Source organism: Phodopus roborovskii, unplaced genomic scaffold, assembly GCF_943737965.1.
Source record: "Phodopus roborovskii unplaced genomic scaffold, PHOROB, whole genome shotgun sequence".
NCBI lineage: Eukaryota > Metazoa > Chordata > Mammalia > Rodentia > Cricetidae > Phodopus > Phodopus roborovskii.
Genome location: NW_026125444.1, coordinates 14,207,028 through 14,225,000, shown reverse-complemented (window position 1 = coordinate 14,225,000; position 17,973 = coordinate 14,207,028). Strand labels below are relative to the sequence as shown.

Below are 17,973 nucleotides of genomic sequence, written 5' to 3'. Positions count from 1 at the left end.
TTGGGTGTATGCCTAAGAGTGGAATTGCTGGATCCTGTGGTAGACCGAGTCCCATCTTCCTGAGGAACTATCATACTGATCTCCAAAATGGCTGTACAAGTTTGCATTCCCACCAGCAGTGGAGGAGTGTTCCCATTTCTCCACATCCTCTCCAGCTTAAACTGTCATGGGTGTTTCTGATTTTAGTCATTCTGACTGGAGTAGGATGGTATCTCAGAGTTGCCTTAATTTTCATTTCCCTGATGGCTAAGGATGTTGAGCACTTTCTTAAGTGTCTTTTAGCCATTTTAGATTCCTCTATTGAGAATTCTCTATTCAGTTCTGTACCTCCCTTTTTATTGGATTATTTGGTGTTTTGGTAACTAGCTTCTTGAGTTCTTTGTATATTTTGGAGATCAGTCAGATGGGGGGTTGGTGAAAATCTTTTCCCATTCTGTGGCTGCCTTTTTGTCTTGTTTACTGTGTCCTTGTCAACTGTGTTTTTTCCCATCTCTCCTCTGCTATTGCCATAGCTGATTTCCTAAAACATAGGTAGTGCTGTTTGTCCATTGCTTGACTAATTTACACATCCTTTAAGTATCACTCTAGTGTTGCTTTTCATTAAAATGTCTCTCCCTGAAGTTCAATATTCTCTTTTCCTAGTGTCCTCTAATAGAGTTTGTAACCATGCTGATATTATGAATTGATTTGTTTAATGTGTGTGTGTCTTTCCACTGAAAAGATTTGTGTAAGGTAGATGTCACTTCCATGCTTAGCACAGTCGTTGGGACAGTAGTAGTGAAAAAAGAGGATGGATGAGAACATAAGGCACAAATACGACAGGGTCCTAAACTCTTCACTTTCTCATAGACCTTGGTTGTAGTGCTAACCTTGCTAAGATAATAACAGGCTTCTTTCTTTTGTCTTTTACATTTGTCCACCCCAGAGATGGGATTGGTGCTTACACTACAATGCAGTGATGGAAATGTGGCCTTTTCTAACCATAGCTTTGTGATTCAGTTAAGGCAGCTAGAGAGTCACTCTTGTCTCATTCAGGTAATTCACTTTTCTGAGGAAACTCAGATGGGTAGCAGGTTATTAGATACTCTGTGCATTTTCTCCAGAGGTCTGTGTGGTGTTGGCAGCTTTGAAGGCAGGGCTTGGGATAATTGTGTCTGTATAGGAATTCTGTACTCCCTGAGATCAAAGGACTCAGACAGGACACTCAGTGTGTACCTTCCATTTATTTAGCATCTTAGGAGATAATCCATTTAGTTTGTTATTTCTGGTGACAGCAGCTTTCAAGTTCGAAGGCTTAAAAACAAAAAGGACCGAATGGTGACCTTTTCAAAAGGTGCACTTCCTTTTGAATTATCTTCCCTTTAGAACCATCTTCTTCCTACCTTTGAACTTGCTTCTTCTCTTAGCCTGCTCTACTCTTCTACTGTGTCAAGAATGGCCTTCCTTTCCCGAGCCCTGTCTTTTCTTGATTTGGGTCACTTTTGTTTCATACCTGCACTAACATAATGACTAAGGTGATGAAACTATCATTCTAAGAGACCATTTTGTGCTTACATGGTAGCACCTCAGACTGGAGCCAGAGAAGGTTTTCTAAAGTGGAAAGCCCTGAGCCTTTCTACAAGACGCTGTACCTCTTGTTTGGAGTTTCCTTTGCATCACCTTCCCACCTTCTCTTTGAGGACTTGCTTCCCTGTCTCCAGGGCAGTAGTAGTAGATGTTCCTTCAGTGTATTAATCCCACTTTCTAATTTTCCCTTTGTAGCAATTACTACAGTGCTGTGTAATTTTACCTGTGTGGCAGGGTCTCCCTAACTATACTGAAAAGGCCATTTAAGGGCTGTATCCATTTCTGTGTCTTAGGTGTCCAGTACAGCATCTGCTACACATATTGTGGTGCATACAATAAGTATTTGTGCAGGAAATGAGTTTTGGATGGAAGCTGTCAGTTCAGTGATCTCTAAAACTGCTAAAGAAATATCCCATGACCATTTCTTTTTTTGTTTGTTTGTTCATTTTAAATTAATTTACATTTTACATCCCAATCTCAGTGTCTCCTCTCTCCTCATTCCCCCCCCCACCTCCCATCTGGCCTAGGAATTTTACTAAGTCTGTCCCATCATCTAGTTGAGGCACGACCAAAGCACCTCTCCCCCTCCATACCCCCGCATCTAGGGCTGAGCAGGGTATCTCTCCATATAGAATGGGCTCCACTAAGTCAGTCTGTGCATCAGTGTTAGATCTTGGACCCACTGCCAGTGGCTCATACATTGTCCCAGCTGCACCATTGTCACCTATATTCAGGGAGTCTAGTTTGTTCTTACGCAGGTTCCCCAGTTGTCAGACCTGGGTCAGTGATCTCTCACTAGCTCAGGTCAGCTGATTCTGTGGGTTTCCCCATCATGGTCTTGACTCCTTTGTTCATATTTTCGCTTCTCTCTCACTTAGCTTGTACTCCAGGAGCTTGGTCTATTGGTTAGTTATGGATTTGTGTATCTGCTTCCATCTGCTTCTGGAAGAGGGTTCTAGCTTCTCTGGGGTTATGGATTGTAGACTGGATGTCCTTTGCTTTATGTCTGGTATCCACTTATGAATGAGTACATACTATATTTGTCTTTCTGGTTTTGGGTTACCTCACTTAGGATAGTTTTTTTCCTAGTTCTTTCCATTTGCCTGTGAATTTTCGGATGTCATTGTTTCTTACCACTGAGTACTCCATTCCATGACCATTTCTTTATTATTGAGAGAAGCAGTGCTAATTTGTATCTTTATTTATGACTTAATTTAGATTCTAAACACATTTGCATACTTGATTACATGGCCCCAATGACAGTCTATAAAATTGATTTTTCATATTTTGGTTGAGTAGTATGAATAATATTTCACTCTTGGATGATAGGATATCCCACAAATTTATGCTGGTGGTACCTTGTGATTTAGAATATATATTTTTTTCCAACAAAAAGTCATTGTGAATGGATCTTTTTAGAGGAGTGATTCTCAGCCTTTCCAATCCTACAGCCTTTTAATACAATTTCTCATGTTGTGGTGATCCCCACCCATAAAATTGTTTTTTATTGCTGCTTCATAACTAATTTGCTATTGTTATGAAATTGTAATGTATTATCTGTGTTTGCCAATGGTCTTAGGTGACCCCTGTGAAAGGGTCATTTGGCCCCAAAGGGATCATGACCCACAGGTTGAGAACAGCTGCTTTAGAGACATGCATCTTTCTTGGTTGACTTCACTTTTCTGTAGAGGGGGTTATTCATGTCATGTAAAGGAGTTTATATAAAACACATGTCACCATTTGCTATATCTTTCATTATAGAATGCCTGCAATACTGTGAATATATATCTTGCTTTCAAAGTACAAGAGGAGTTTGATATTTAAAGGAATTCTGTAAAGCCAGTTGCTTGGGTTATGTTAGTGGATAGTTGGTTAATCAGGATATGGACTTGAATTGCTTACACAAAACTGAAACTGAAAACAACAGATATCTGGGCTTTCTACTCATCTATATACCATAGTTTCTGGTGGAGGCAGCTCACGCCATGCACAAGTTATGGCAGTCTCAAATGCTTGAGACCAGAAGTATCTCAGATTTAGATGGGATCTAACATCAAAAGTGAAGTTCATTTGGGTTTTATAGACACTATACATATAGCTTGAAGATATTTACTGAGTATTTTTAATGTGGCTGTATTTGAACTCAAAGAGATTCACCTGCCTCTGCCTCCAAGTGAGTGTTGGGTTAGAGGTGTTTGCCACTATGCCTGTCTGGGTTCTTTTAAATTCTTATCAGCAAAGATAATTTAGTTATGTAAAGACTGTGAAACTCTCTACCTCTATACTGAACACATGAAAAGAACCTGGAAGCAAAACAGAAAACTAGTTTTGTTTGTGGGCTATGGTAGATGACAAGGAGTTCACCACTATGACTTCAGTGTTGTGAGGTTTGTAGGGTGGTGCAGAAAGTTGTTTACCTGCTACTGATGCCCAGGTAGTGTCTTAGGCATGGAGTCAAACAGGTGTTTGCTAGGTCTAATTAACCCAGATTCCTGACTGAGGCACACTTTGGATCACCTTAATGAAACAGTTATTACTTGTCAGACAAGTTGTATCTGAAGTTTGGAATTTTATTTCCCTTTTAGAGATTAAAAACTTGTTTAATCTTTAGAAGATGAGTGAACATTTAAAGTATCAACAGAGAAGTTAGTATTATAGTAATAAATGAATTACATTTTTTTGGTTTGTTTTGATTTTTTAGACAGGATCTCGTTGTGTAGGTCAGACTGGTATGGTACACACTATGTAGCTTAGGCAGGACTTGAATTCAAATTCTCCTGCCTCACTCTTTGACTTGCTGGTTAATGTTACTGTGCTATGCTTATCATCCCCCACACTGTAGTGGTTGTTCAGCTGTCAAAAGCCAAAGAATTTCATGGACTACGTATTCTACAGCTTTTGCTGTTTTGAATCATTCCTTCTGTAGACATGTTGAGCTCAGCTTTCTGCGTGGTAGACGCCTGTGCTAGGGATACAGAGGTTTGCTGAGGCTCCTTTCAGGCATTGTGATAGAGGAGTGCACTGTAAGGACACAAAGGCGTAATCTTAAGACATACTGGGGTTTGGAAAGTCACTTCTAATTCCTAAATTCATCTTTGAGGTTTGAAAGAATTATGCATAAAAAATTCCCAGATTTAGATATTTAGATTAAGTGAAGGAATATGAGACTAGACAGTGGCCAAATTAAGATGTTATACACCAGTAAGTACTTTGAATTATATTTTCAAGATTAGGAGTAGCTATTGAAGGATTTTAAATTGGGTCTTCTATAGCACCGAGGAGACAAATGTGGAGTGGAGTGAAAATGTGTATGTGGTGGGAAAATTAATTATGAACTAGCTTCAGCCCTGTAAATGTGATGGGGCTTAAATTCATGTAAATGGCAAAAATTTAGGTAATGGCAATGGGACTGCCAGTACAAGTTCAGGAGTGGAATTTTCTGGACAATGGAGATAAGAAATGAACCCTGATGATTCCAATCTCAGGCATTCTGGTTGGGCAGAATCTTCCAAGAGAGAATGTATTAACTTTTGATGGGTTGAGTTTGAGGTTCTTCTCCAGCACATTCAGGTGAGTGGCCAGGAGAGACTGCTCTGGGCAGATATTTAGGACCCATTAGTGTTGATGTAGGTGTGAAAGCCACAGGATTGGAAGAAATCACCAGATAGAATAATAGAGTCAATGTGTCTGCTACCTGTTGCATTCTTTTGGTTTATTTGGTAACTAGGATGACATGTAGCTTGGGTGTTTCTATTTCAGTGGTTCATTTGAGAGATGCTGTCTGACGAGAAGTGGTTATCTCTGTGTCTGCCTCTCCTTATAGAACAGTGTATTTGATATTACCTCAGAAGTGGCACTTAGATTGTAGTAGCATGAGGGATGTAAGTTAGTTGATATTCAGAGGGCTTTTGAGGTAAATCTCAGATACGTACTTTAAAAGACCATCCCTTTAAAGAGAAATGTTTTTTAAATAAAACAATATGTTAGTGTTCTTGGAATGAACAGCTGTTTTGTTGTTGTTGTTGAATCCCATAGTTTTGAACTTAGGTGTTTTCCATGAACATTCTCTATGTCTGACTAGACAGGAATGGCCTGTATTTCAACTCAGGCAGCATAAAGTAGAGGGCAGGGCATAGGAAACTAAATTTAAATCCTAAGCACCCATGCAGAAAAGGCCAGGAGTAACTAGCATGTGTACCTGTAACCCCAGTGTTGTGAGGTGGAGATAGCTAGATTTGGTAGCTGCCAGCCAGCCTAGCTGAAATTGCAGGCTTCTGGTTCAGTGAGACACCCTGTCTGAAGGAAGTAAGATGGACAGAAACATCAGAAACATCCTCTGGTCACTGCGTGTGCATGCATGGGTACATGCTCCTACACACTCATGTTCATGTACACCATACACATGTACTTTAAAGTAGGGTATAATCCATATGACTGACTAATTAGTATCCATAGCCATAGTATAAGGGGAAAAGATGCTTTTAAAGGATGAACAGTGATTGAAATACGCTAGTTTTGTTTTTCAGAGCTGCATTTCTTAGGCTGGCGATTTCTTCGATGTTAGAATGTAGGTCATGCATTGTCATATTCCTTCCTGTGGACTTCCTGTTCGTTTTCCTTCTTTCACCTTCCTAAGGAAGAGCCTCGCAATAGAACTTGCCTTGATCTTGGATCTGAACAATACAACAGTTCAGATGGGTATTTTTGTCCTGATACATGAAGGAGCTTATTACTCTCGACCAACATTCTCAGGAAGGTTCAGTGAGTGGCTTTTTAGAAGTCAGTAACTCCTTGTCATGAACTCTGCTTATTTAATACAGGAAGCATAAGCCCACATACCTTTTGAGCTATTCACTTTTGGGGACTGACTTGAAAAATCTGACTTTAAAGGGAAGAAATCCAAGAAGACTGTGTGACCAGGAAGTTTCAGTAGAGGAAGTTTTATGGATGTGTTAAGCTCGACAATTGAAAGCCAACAGACATGAATTAGGAGATGGTAAAGCTACAGGATCTGTAGAACATGGGGTGGAGCTTATAATTTTATGTTCTAATGCCTTGAAAATGGTTTTGTTTCTCTTACGTTCTGAGTTAATCCCTAGAGCATAAAACACAAAGCAGTCTGCTGTAGCACTGAACTCTATTATAACTATAACTTTATTATAGTTTTAAAGATTAAATTTTGTGAACACTGATCTTGTCTCTCCAAGTAGGATTGCCTGTATCAGCTCATACTCCAGCAAAGCACTAGGAGATGTTTATAAACATAAAAGAATGCTTAGGTGTTTAAAGCATAACAAAAATCACAGAGTCTAAGTTTAGAGTATATTTTCTGACTTGAAGACCTTTCTTGTTTCATGGCATTTCTATACGTGTGGTTCTTTCTTGCCTATATGCCAACATTCTAGAGAGAAATCTCGTTTGGAAATTTCTTGCAAGGTTTATCAGTATGCAATCAATAATAGCACACCCACTCTTTGTCCCTTTAACAGTGAGCACCGCCAACGTGTATTGTGTATTTTGCCCATACTTGTGTATGCGTTGTTTCTTTCTTCACCTTTTTAAGATTACAAAATTAGAAGGGTTTGTTGTTTTATTTTACTTTAGATGACTTTCTTTTTTTCATGTAGCAGAAACCCAGAGTTTATTTCATTCAGCAGGCCCAGTGCATACTTTTAATGGGAATTTAATGGAAAACTGGCACCTCTTCATTTCCTGGTTTTGTGCTTTGGGTGGAGTTGGTTTCTGAGTATGATGGTTATGACAGGAAATAATATGAGGTACCTGCAAGAAAACACTGGGAAAGGTTGCCAAACATTTTGAAGTACACGCCTAGGGTTCTGCCCTCCTCCAAAGTTGGGTCTAGGTGCATGCTGATCTTGTAGTTGAGCCTACTCAGTCAGTTTCTTTAAATAAGGTTGTTTTATTTGTATTTATGTGTATGTGCTTACATGTATACATAGATGTATGTACCTGCAGAGGCTGGATGATGGGTGTTGAATTGCCTTGAGCTGGGGTACAGGAGGTTGTGTGCTACTCAATGTGCTCTTAGCCACTGAGCCATTTCTTCAGCCCCTCAGTCAGGGTGGGATCTATTGCTAGCATGCCATCATTCTCTACAGAAAAACTGAAAAAAGAATTTTGAACATTCTTAATGAACTAACCACTTAGAAGCAAGCCATGATAAGCTGAATCATCATTACTATTGCTCAGGTCATGACCTGAATCATACTGGAAGAGATTCCTGTCTCCACTTTGTGCATGGTGGTGTCACCATCCCTTTGCTGATCATTCAGACTTCAAAGCCTGTCTTCTATCACTCTGTTCTTGATGTTTCTAGTCTGCATTGACCTTCCAACATCTGCCCTTCCATTTTCACATTTACTCTGTGTGATATTGCATTCATATTAATTTTGTTGTCCTTGTGAATCAAGTCTAGCTCTCGGAGAGCAAGATTATCTACAAGTTTAAAGCAATGGTTATAAATGAACGAACCCCTGGCCTCTTCCCATTTTCCTTGCTTTGCAAGGAAGCAGTTGATTTTGGTCTCTTTATAATGCCTTCTTCATTATTATTTCTAGTGCTAGCTTTATACTTCTGTGTTTGCTATCTCCTCTGTTACTACCTTGTTTAAGAACATTATAAATGGCTTTAGGAGATGCTTGGGGTATGAAAATAAAAGGGTGAGTTTCAGTATTCTCCAATTTTAGGATCTGTTTTTAACTATCATAAAACACCTCTTTGTATGTCCATATAATATTTGTTCTTCTTTTGTAATGTGTGTTGGAGGCAGTAGTGTGGATATGCACCTAACCACAATTTTACTTGGTACAGAATAGAAAGAAGGGAAACACTGTCAAGTTTCAAACCTGGGTTTTCCTCCAGACTATTGATTACTCCTACAGCCTTCATGGAAACTGCAGGCAGAATTGAAAATAATTACATTATATAAGTTGCCACCAAGTAAGGCTTATGGTTTTCTTTGGCCAGCTGGCATCTCATGTACACCTGTTGAGCCATAATTCTGTTGAAATGTAGATAGAGATGTAGAGACTTAGTGTAACTTCATCTTAAATGGAGGAAATTGGTTCATGTGTAGCTACTGAAGAACAGAAAGAAGCTGTCCTGTAAGGGTTGTTCTGTTAGGTAATGTGTTATCTGAGAAAGCACACTGCAGAAAGGGTGCCGTGGAAGATAAGTCTTCTCTCTACCAGCTCTTCTCTTTTTACCCTTCCCTAGACAGAGGCAGGCCGTTACCAGTGTCATGGGCTTTTAAGAGCTGTCTTATGCATATGCAGCCATACACATGTATATGTTATCCTAATTCAAATGGCACCACGTCATTCGCAGTTTTGGCATCTTATTTTAAAGGCATGTTCAAAAGTATATCTGAAATGTAGAGTCAGGTATTTTTATGTAGTTATTTATTTATTTTGGTTCATGACTTTACACTTAAATACCATTTAGGCAACTGGATTTTGCTAACCCAAGTGAATATATTTTAAAATAGTGATGTATTTCTAGTATAACATATCGAACCATCTTCTGTTTAATATAATGTACTGTTCACATTTTTTTTAGAGAGAAAGAAGTGATTATTGATTTATCTTATAATGAATCATGCTAATGTTAAAAATTATATTTAGAGAAATTTATATATTAGCTATTACTGCTAGTTACCCCAAACAAATCAGAACATTTACTTTTCTGTTTAAAAAAGGGTAAAACAAAATTGTCAGAAGTCTGGGGATGTAGCTTACTTCATACAGGTAAAGCTCTTGGTTCAGTCCCCAGTACAAAACAAAGTAATAAAGCAAAAAACTAAGATGGGAATAGTAAGAATTTTTCAGGAAATTTGCTTTTAGACTTACATAGAAATCTGTATGGTAATGTGCAAAGAGTCAATCTTAGGGCCAGTGAGGAGCAACACTGCTATAAATATCAAGCTGTTTGTGTGTGGATGGTATAGGTATGATTCTGTGTGGATGTGTTCATGTGGTTGTAGGCACATGGATGTGTGTGGCTGGAGGGTGACTCTGGATGTTTTCCCATATTACTTTGCACTTTACTTTTTGAGAGGGTTTCTCCCTGAATGAACTCCCTGGAGTTCATCATTGACTGGGCTGATTGGCTGGTGAGCTCCATTCTAGATGCCCCGACTTTTACATGGGTGCTGGATATCCACACTCAGTCTCTCAGAGCCACCTGTTTTCTGGATCATCTAAAGTACTCACAGATACTGGTGTGTAAATGTCAGAGTGCCAGTTCTTTAATTCACACTAGGAAGCATCAGGCACACTAATATTCATAGTCGGTATATTTTCCTCCAGTAGGCAAATTTGGGAAAGCAAATTATAATCAGTTCCTTTTTAAAGTTTTATTGAAAACATTTTTTTTTTTTTTTCATACAATATGTCCTGATTATGGTTACTCCTCCCTCTGGTCCTGCCAGTTCTTCCCCAACTCCTCTCCCATCCAGATCCAACCCCTTTCTGTTTCTCACTGGAAAACAAACAGGCTTATAAGGGATAATAATAAAACAAGATCTAATAAAAAACACATTGAAATAGGCTAGAAGAAACAGAAGGAAAAGAGCTCAAGGCACAAGAAATAGCTTCAGACACAGAGACCCACTCATTTGCATACTCATTCCCATAAAAACAGAAAACTGTTGAGAAAAAAAAAAAAAAAAAAGATAAAATTAAAGATAAAGCTCTGCTGTGACATTGAGAATTGTTTTCCGTTGGCTGCCTACTGCTGGGCATGCAGCCTACCCTTAAGAGTACTTTGTTTCCCCGGTGCAACTGGGTATCAATTGGACATAGTATCTGGGTTATGGACAGGGGTGTGGGGTGGGTATGTGCCCACTTCTCTTTTAGCTCTAGGACGCTATCGGGTGCAGTCCAAACCGTGGACACACACCATGTGCAAGCTGCCTCAGTCTCTGTGAACTCATATGTACTTTGAGCCTGGTGATTAAGAGGGCCTTGTTTCCTAGGTGTCCTCCTTCACCTCTGGCTCTTACAGTGTTTCCAACTCTCCTTCTGCAGGATTCCCTGAGTCCCGAGGGAAGGGATTGGATAGCAACGTTACATTTATGGCTGAGTGCTCCAAGGTCTCCTGTTCTCTGATAATGTCTGGCTGTGGGTCTCTGTATTTGCTCTCATCTGCTGCAGAAGCTTCTGCGATGATGGCTGAGCAAGGCACTGATCTCTGGGTATAGCACAATGTCATTAGGAGTCATTACTACATGTTTTTGTTTTGTTTTAGTAGAGAGGTTTACCCTAGGTCCCTGGGCTATCTAGTCTGAGGTTCTTGATCACACAAGCAGTGTTTGGTGTGGTTTCTACATCATGGAGTGAGCCTTACATCAGTTCAGATATTGGTTGGTTTCTCCCATAAGCTTTGTGCCACCATTGCACTTAGCACATCTTGCAGGCAAGGCACTGTTGTAGATCGAAAGGTTCGAGGCTAGGTTTGTGTTTATGTTTTTCCTTGGGTAGTGTAAGCTTAGTTTCTTGATAAGCATTGAGTCAGCCTACTGTGACAACTTTCTCTTAGGGACACAATCTCAACTCAGACCAGACAGTTTCATTTTTAGTGCCCTCTCATTAGACCAGGCCAAAAAGTCGTTGACAACTTTTGCTTTTCTGATTTCTTTACTACAGGGGAAGAGATTATGTCCTTGAGCACATTTTTTAAAACTAGAGTTTTACAAAACTGACTTCAATAAAAAAAATTGTGGCAATGTAGATGAAAACACTTAATGTCTGGCACCCAGCAAGTGAATGGTAACTATTAATAAGCATAGGTGCTTTTGGGTCTACCTCGTTTTATTACCTGCAGTGTCAAAGAGAGCCTTTTGGACCACTTTTGTATATAACTTCTATTTTATCTTATATATTTTTGATATGTTTCTGCTGACATAAAAGGCCAGATCGGACAAGATTAAAAATTGATAAATGCAGGTTTATTGGGTGTAACTCCCCAAAGAACAGGGCCAGTGAAGTCAGGTGCCCAGGCTAAGACAGAGAGATTTTATAGATCTTAGGTGATGGGCAATGTGTGCCAGCCAGGAGCTGGGACTGTGCCTAAGTATGGTCAAAAGCTGGGTCCCTGGGCAGGTACTTGGGTGCCTTTTTTTGATGAGAGTTGGAAGTAGAGAAAAGTTTCCCAGCTTGTGCAAGGGGGAGCAGGGGTTCCAATCGAATAATTTTGAGTAATTTTTATTCTTCCAATTCTTCCTATCCATTGGCTTCCTTAGTTAATCCTTAATGTTGGCTCCCTGAACTAATTAGGGTAATATCACTTCACTCTGCATTATTTTACAACTATTTTGTATTTAACATATTTATTACTTTAGAATTTGTTTCTTGTACCCAAATACTATATTACCCATGTTCCATCCATTTGTAATATTAATTTGTTGGGATATGTGATCTTAATATTACTGCTTGGTGACTTCTTCCATCTAACCTTGTACATTTTCATCTCAAGCTCTGCTTCAATTCTCTCTTACATAGTAGAGAATTATTTTTTTAAATGGAGGCAGTGTCTTAGAGTAGGGAGTTGGCCATAGTGTTGGGAGATAATGTTGGGAGGAAATCGAGGAGTAGAGATAGAATGTTGGTTAATTTAGCAAGCAACAATGTTATTGCTGATCTGGCAATCACACTGTAGGCAAATCAACTTTCTGTGTGAATGTGAATACAGAAAAGATGATTCAGATGAGCCAGCCAGTCACACTATCAACAAAAAATGCTGTTAGTGTTCTTCTCCACCCAACTGGACGATGGACTTTTTTTTTTTTTCTTTTTTTAAAGAGGAGCAAAATAGAATGGGAAATGGTAGAAAAATCACTCCAGTGGTTGTGAAAATACAGATTATTGTGATAATGATCTCAGAGCAAGAATAGGGAACAGATCATTTAAGACTACAGCAGTCAGAAAACTTCACAGTTGAGGGGCAGAAGGGATGAGAACTTAAGCAGTAGGAGGACACTCCCCACCCCTTTAATGAGTTAAGGGACAAGAAGAGCACACAGATGGAAACTTTTTAAGGGAATAAGAATAAAAATATTTTGGCTCAAATTTTCTAAAATAATGGTTCATAAGAGAAAGCTGATGTAGGTTTTTCAAATACTTTGGAAAAAGCAGGCAGCTGTCTTTCTTTAGCATGTAATGGAGTGAAACTTGATAACTCTCAGTGCATGCATTTTGTTTCCGTGTCTGTTTTAGTATCTGCAAATAAGTTCGTTTCAGAAAGTCGGGAGACTGTCAGCATCCTCAAATACTATTTGCTCCAGTTCTACATGGGCACCATGGCTTTCTGGTTTGGTGAGCTAAGGACTGGCATACATTATTGTATTTCATTACTTAGCACATCAGCAGCAGCCACTGTCTTTCCACGGGGTCTTGCCAAGAAATAGAAACACAATATATTTTCTCTATACCACACAGAAATTTTCTGACTTAGCTGGGTACTTATTTGAACTTGATGGGAGAGGATATAATGTGTGTTGATTCTAACATGAACCTTGGAGGAATTTGGTTGTCCCATTATACAGGCTAATTTAACCTTGCAAGAACACTGTATGAAATTCCGTGTTTGGGCTTTACATATCTTGGTGAGTCAAGGTTTTTAGTACTTGTTGCCTCAGGGGGAGTGGCTCAATTGATATAAAAAATGAAGGACATTTTGCTGTGATACAGGCAAGATCACAGATTTAACTCATTAAGTCTCATCAAGACTTACTACTGAGCAGTTAAAATCTTTTAAATTACAGGACCCCGCCCAGGAGGCATCAATTTTCCATTCCTATGAAGGTAGTGATGTGAAGGAAGCAGCTGTTTGTTCTCACGTTTGTGTTCAGGAAGTCAGTTTCTAGTGTGGTTGTGTGCAAGCTTCTGGAGGGTGACAGTTTTAGGCAGAGCCTTGGACTGGTCTTTGGCTTTCCTCAAAGGTTAGCAACTATTGATTCAGCTAGCGTGGAGACAGTGGGATGCTTTTATGAATCTGAGCTAAGGAATGAATGACAGGAAATGAAATGGTTCGTCTGAAGAATATGAGAAGAAAACCCTGGCAGGTCTGCTGAGCGATTTAGGGATTCAGGCTAGCCTTGGGGTCTGACTCATCCTACTAATGGTAAACTAGTTTTCTAGATAACCTCAGAAATAAATAGAAATAGAAACTTTATGTATGTTTTTTTCTTTCCTTCCATCCATCCATCCATCCATCCATCCATCCATCCATCCATCATCTGCTGTTACTGTCTGAGCAAAGAAGACTTAAAATACATTCTAAAATGTTAAATTGAAATTAGGGCCAGTGAGATAGCTGAGTGGAAAAAGGTGGTTGAGGTAACCTGACAACCTGACTTCCACTTTGGAACCCAATGGTGGCAGCAGAGAGCCAACTCCCATTGTCATTGGACCTCCACATGCCCTGGAATACATACAATGCTTAGATTTTTAAGAGCTAATGCTTTCTTAAAAAAAAAAAAAAAAAAAAAAAAAAAAAGGCTTTTACAGCCATCATTTTATTCAGAAAATTAGTTAACACAAATGTTTGGCTTCTTAGGTTTGGTTCTCTTTGTAAGTTTTATATATATATATATATATATATATATATATATATATATATATTTTTCCCCCCTCCCCCAAAGATGTGTCTTTGAGATGATTCTATCCAAACCCTTCAGAGGGCAGGAAACTTGGAGGTGGTGTGGTTAATTATGTCATCATCGTAAGCAACAGAGCACATACATTCCCATAAACACCTAATCTTTGATGAGCTTATCACCAAATAAAATCCATCTGACAACCCTGAAGTCGTTTTAGCTTAAAAATATTTTTGAAGCTTATGCTGCAATGGATTTCCTATATAATAACAAAGCTCTGGCACACATCTATATTATTAACCCTTTTGTAGTTCCCTGGAATAATTTAGCCAAACAGATTCCCTTAAAGACCAACAGTTAGCCAATAGTTCATGTAATACTTAACTTTTTCTTAGGTTAAATGCTTTCAGATACAGGGGAGGGCACATTACTGAAACTGAAACACTGGTATTATGTAAAATGTTTGTTCCAAAAGCAGGGTAGGTTTTTCTGATTTTGGTATACCATCTTCCGAAGTCTGAGGAAATTACAAGTTGACAAGTTACAAGTCATCAAAAACACAGAAAACTTTTTTTCCCTCAAGATTAGACTAGAATAAAATAAGGTATAATTTTGGAAACGACAGTGGCTTTGTTTAACTGTTGAAAGTTTAAGGGATAAACTAGTCTAATACTGTGATTACTACAGAGCTTCGAGTGAAGATAATCGGTCCCAGTGAACCCATTCAAATCCCTTTATGCTTACCATTTTGCTACCCTGTATAATTTTATAAATTCATAAGCAGAATAAAATTTTAAAACCATTAAATTTTTATCTTAATAGTGAAATGTACTTACTGTACAATTTTTGGAGTCATAAATAAAGTGAAGACAAGCGTTATCTGCAGCCTGTTACCTGAAGATAGCAGCCCATTGTTTTTCTCCATCATTCTATAAAGTCGGGTTGTCTGAACACACAAGTACAAATGCCTATGAAATCGATCTTTACATTGACTACTTCCCGGTACTGTTAGGTAATATCTCACGCATTATTTATTAGCAAGTTAGTTCACACTATAAGATTATAATACTTTATTGTCGGGTATGAAAAACTTAACAATTTTTCTTCCTGCCCTTTCCCCGTTTTCCATTACGGATGTCGCACAGGACACTTCTCTGAAATTTTATTTGCATTCATAGCTTGAGTTTTTAAAAACAGGATTTCTGGGTCAAGCTCACGCCGGGGTTCGGTGACTGCGGCCCTGCCCGTCGCGGGGTGCGCGGCTCCCGCACGCAGCGTTACCTGGTGGGTGCGGGGGACGCGGCGCCTCAGCCCCGGGCTGCGCGGTTCCCGCTCGTTGCTAACCGGCGTGTCTTTGTCTTTCCTCCTTGGGGTCCGCCGCGCCCGTGGGGGCCGAAGCCTGGCGAAGCCGTCGCCCCGCAGCGCCGCCATCTTGCGTCCGCCCGCGGGCGCCGTCACCACGCGCCAGGCCGCCTCCAGCTGCCGCGCCAAGCTCCGCGGCGCCGCCAGGGAGCGCCAGCACCCGGCGCGCGCCCTCGGCAAGTCCGCCGCCCCGTGACGCCGCCGCGCGCTCCCGCGCCCCCGCGGCCGCGCGCGCCGCCGCACCTCGGCCGTCCCGGGTCCTCTCTGCAGACGCCGCGTCGCCGGCCCCCGCTGCGGCCGCTGCCCTGCCCCGCCCTGCCCCGCCCCGCCCCGCCCCTCCGGACGCCCGGCCATCCATCCCACCGCTACGTGCCACGCGTCTCCAGGCTACCTGCAAAAACCCCCGCGTGTTTGAAAACCTCACCGCACACAATTCCCTTTCTGTGTCTCTCGTAACGACTCCCTGTCCACACGCACATGCTTTTCACAATATCAGTTCTTCGAAGCCACCTTCGCTCCCCTCGCCTTAAGGCCCTCATCAAGCTCCACTTCCCACTGCCATCGGCCAGAAGATTTCCTGTTGTCCAAGTTCTTGTTGGCTCTGGGGTAACTGACTAACAAACGTAGAGTTGAGCCATGCACAACAGTAACTGAGCTCGACCATTAATTAAGCTTCCTCCTCCCCGTGACTGATTACCCTTCCTTTTTTTTTTTTTTTTTTTTTTTGAGGCAGTCCCTGTTTCCAAGGACCATAGCTTGTCACCCTTAGAAACTTCATCCTCTTTAGAATATTGTCCCGGGGTGATCACAGGAATGCACCTCTCAAAGCTGCTCCAGGAAGGCTGTTGGACGAGCCAACTCCCCCCTTTCCCCTCCCCCCCCGTTGTTTTTCCAGGGACTCCGTCCCTGGGGTTTATTTTACATCAAGGTTGTGCTTATCCTGGGCTATTCCCAGTGACTGGTCACAGCCAAGGTAGCAGGGATGTTCCTGTGGCCTACATGGTCCCTCAGCGAACTGAAACTTTCTTAGGACTGCTGGCTTCAGGCTGTAGCCACAGCGAGTCAGACCTGCCTATGGCATGAAGGTTCTTTTCTCTTGTTTTCTTCAGTCTTTCTCAGGTGTCCCCTCAACGTAACTGCTGCACAGTGACTTTTGTCTTGGTGTCTGCTGCTAGGACCCGAACTGACACTCCAGACATTCCATTCTCTGATCATCTTCCTATCCTGAGTTCTTGGTTAATTGACCTCATTTTTCTACTGTTGAGCAGGCCATGATTCCATAGTCCATTTATAATCATGCCTTGAAATGCAATGCTGTCAGCACTCTCAAACCTCAGTTTCTTCCAAGTTATTTTCCTAAGCAAAAAATAATCCAGCCCTGGCTGTATGTACCCCCTGTCTTGCATTGGCCTAACTGGAACACCTGACTATTTCCTCTAAGAAAATCACAAAACCCAACCGACCTGTTCTACTTTCAGTGCATTATTGCAAATCTTAAATTGATGGTTTTCCTATGGTCATCTCAGACCACCACATCTAGGCCTACTGTTTGTGTTCTCAGAGTGCCCCTTTTGTTTCATAGTTTTCTGAGAAACAGGAGTTGTATACAGACCTCCTCATGTTCCAGCAGCAAGTGCATGGAAATGACGTTCCATTTTGTGACTGTGAAGAAAGCTTGAAGGCCAGCCCCTTCTCTCAGGGCTGTGGCTCTAATTCTCTTGCCTTTTGAATAATTTTAGGTTCTCTCCTCTTTCTCTCCTGTCACCATCATTTCCCCTCCTCTTAACCATTTGTTCAACTGCAATAAATGATCCTGCTTTTCCGCCAGTTTCCCTAGTCAGAAGCTCGGAGGCCACCTCTGCTTCTCTTAGGACTAGTTCCTTACAAATCAGACCATCTAATCAATCAGTTTTATTATTCGAAAATGCCTCTTTGTTTTGTGGAGATAGGCTCTCTCTCTATATACTTCTACTTGACTGGGAACTCACCATGTAGACCAGGTTAGCTTCGAATTTGTAGTGATCTCCCTGCTTCTGTCTCCTAAGGCCTGGACTTATAGGTGTGCACAATCATGCCTGACTCAAAATTGTCTTTAATCTTCCTCCTTCCAGATTTAGTACTAGTCCTGCATGGTCTCCCAACCACTACTCTTGACCTACTTTAGTACATTTTTGATAACCTGGTGATAGTGACCTCTCTCATCCATTAAATAGTTGGTTATAGAACAAATTTGAAACTCCTTACCATGGCTCACCCTTTTATATTTCTCCAACATCTTCTGTACTCTTCTCTTATTGTTTACTGTGTGTGGCCATCCTAGTTCCATCAACAGGCCAAGCAAGATCTTTTCCATACCTCAGGGGGTTAGTAAATGCTACTATTTCTAAGCTGCCCTTCATGGCCATCCTCTCCTCCATCACAGTGTATCC

The 17,973-nt window shown here is 40.8% G+C and overlaps 1 protein-coding gene across 2 annotated transcripts in view; it reads left to right on the top strand.

Moving 5' to 3' along the window:
* The window catches only part of Znf800 (zinc finger protein 800), a 47,314-nt gene extending 31,554 nt beyond the window's left edge, over window positions 1–15,760 (top strand). For both annotated transcript variants that reach the window (XM_051175786.1, XM_051175785.1), the window contains exon 6: window positions 15,581–15,760. In XM_051175786.1, the coding sequence (XP_051031743.1) occupies window positions 15,581–15,740 (160 nt within the window). In that variant the 3' untranslated portion in view covers window positions 15,741–15,760. The remainder of the gene's footprint in view (window positions 1–15,580) is intronic.
* The last annotated feature ends 2,213 nt before the right edge of the window (window positions 15,761–17,973 follow it).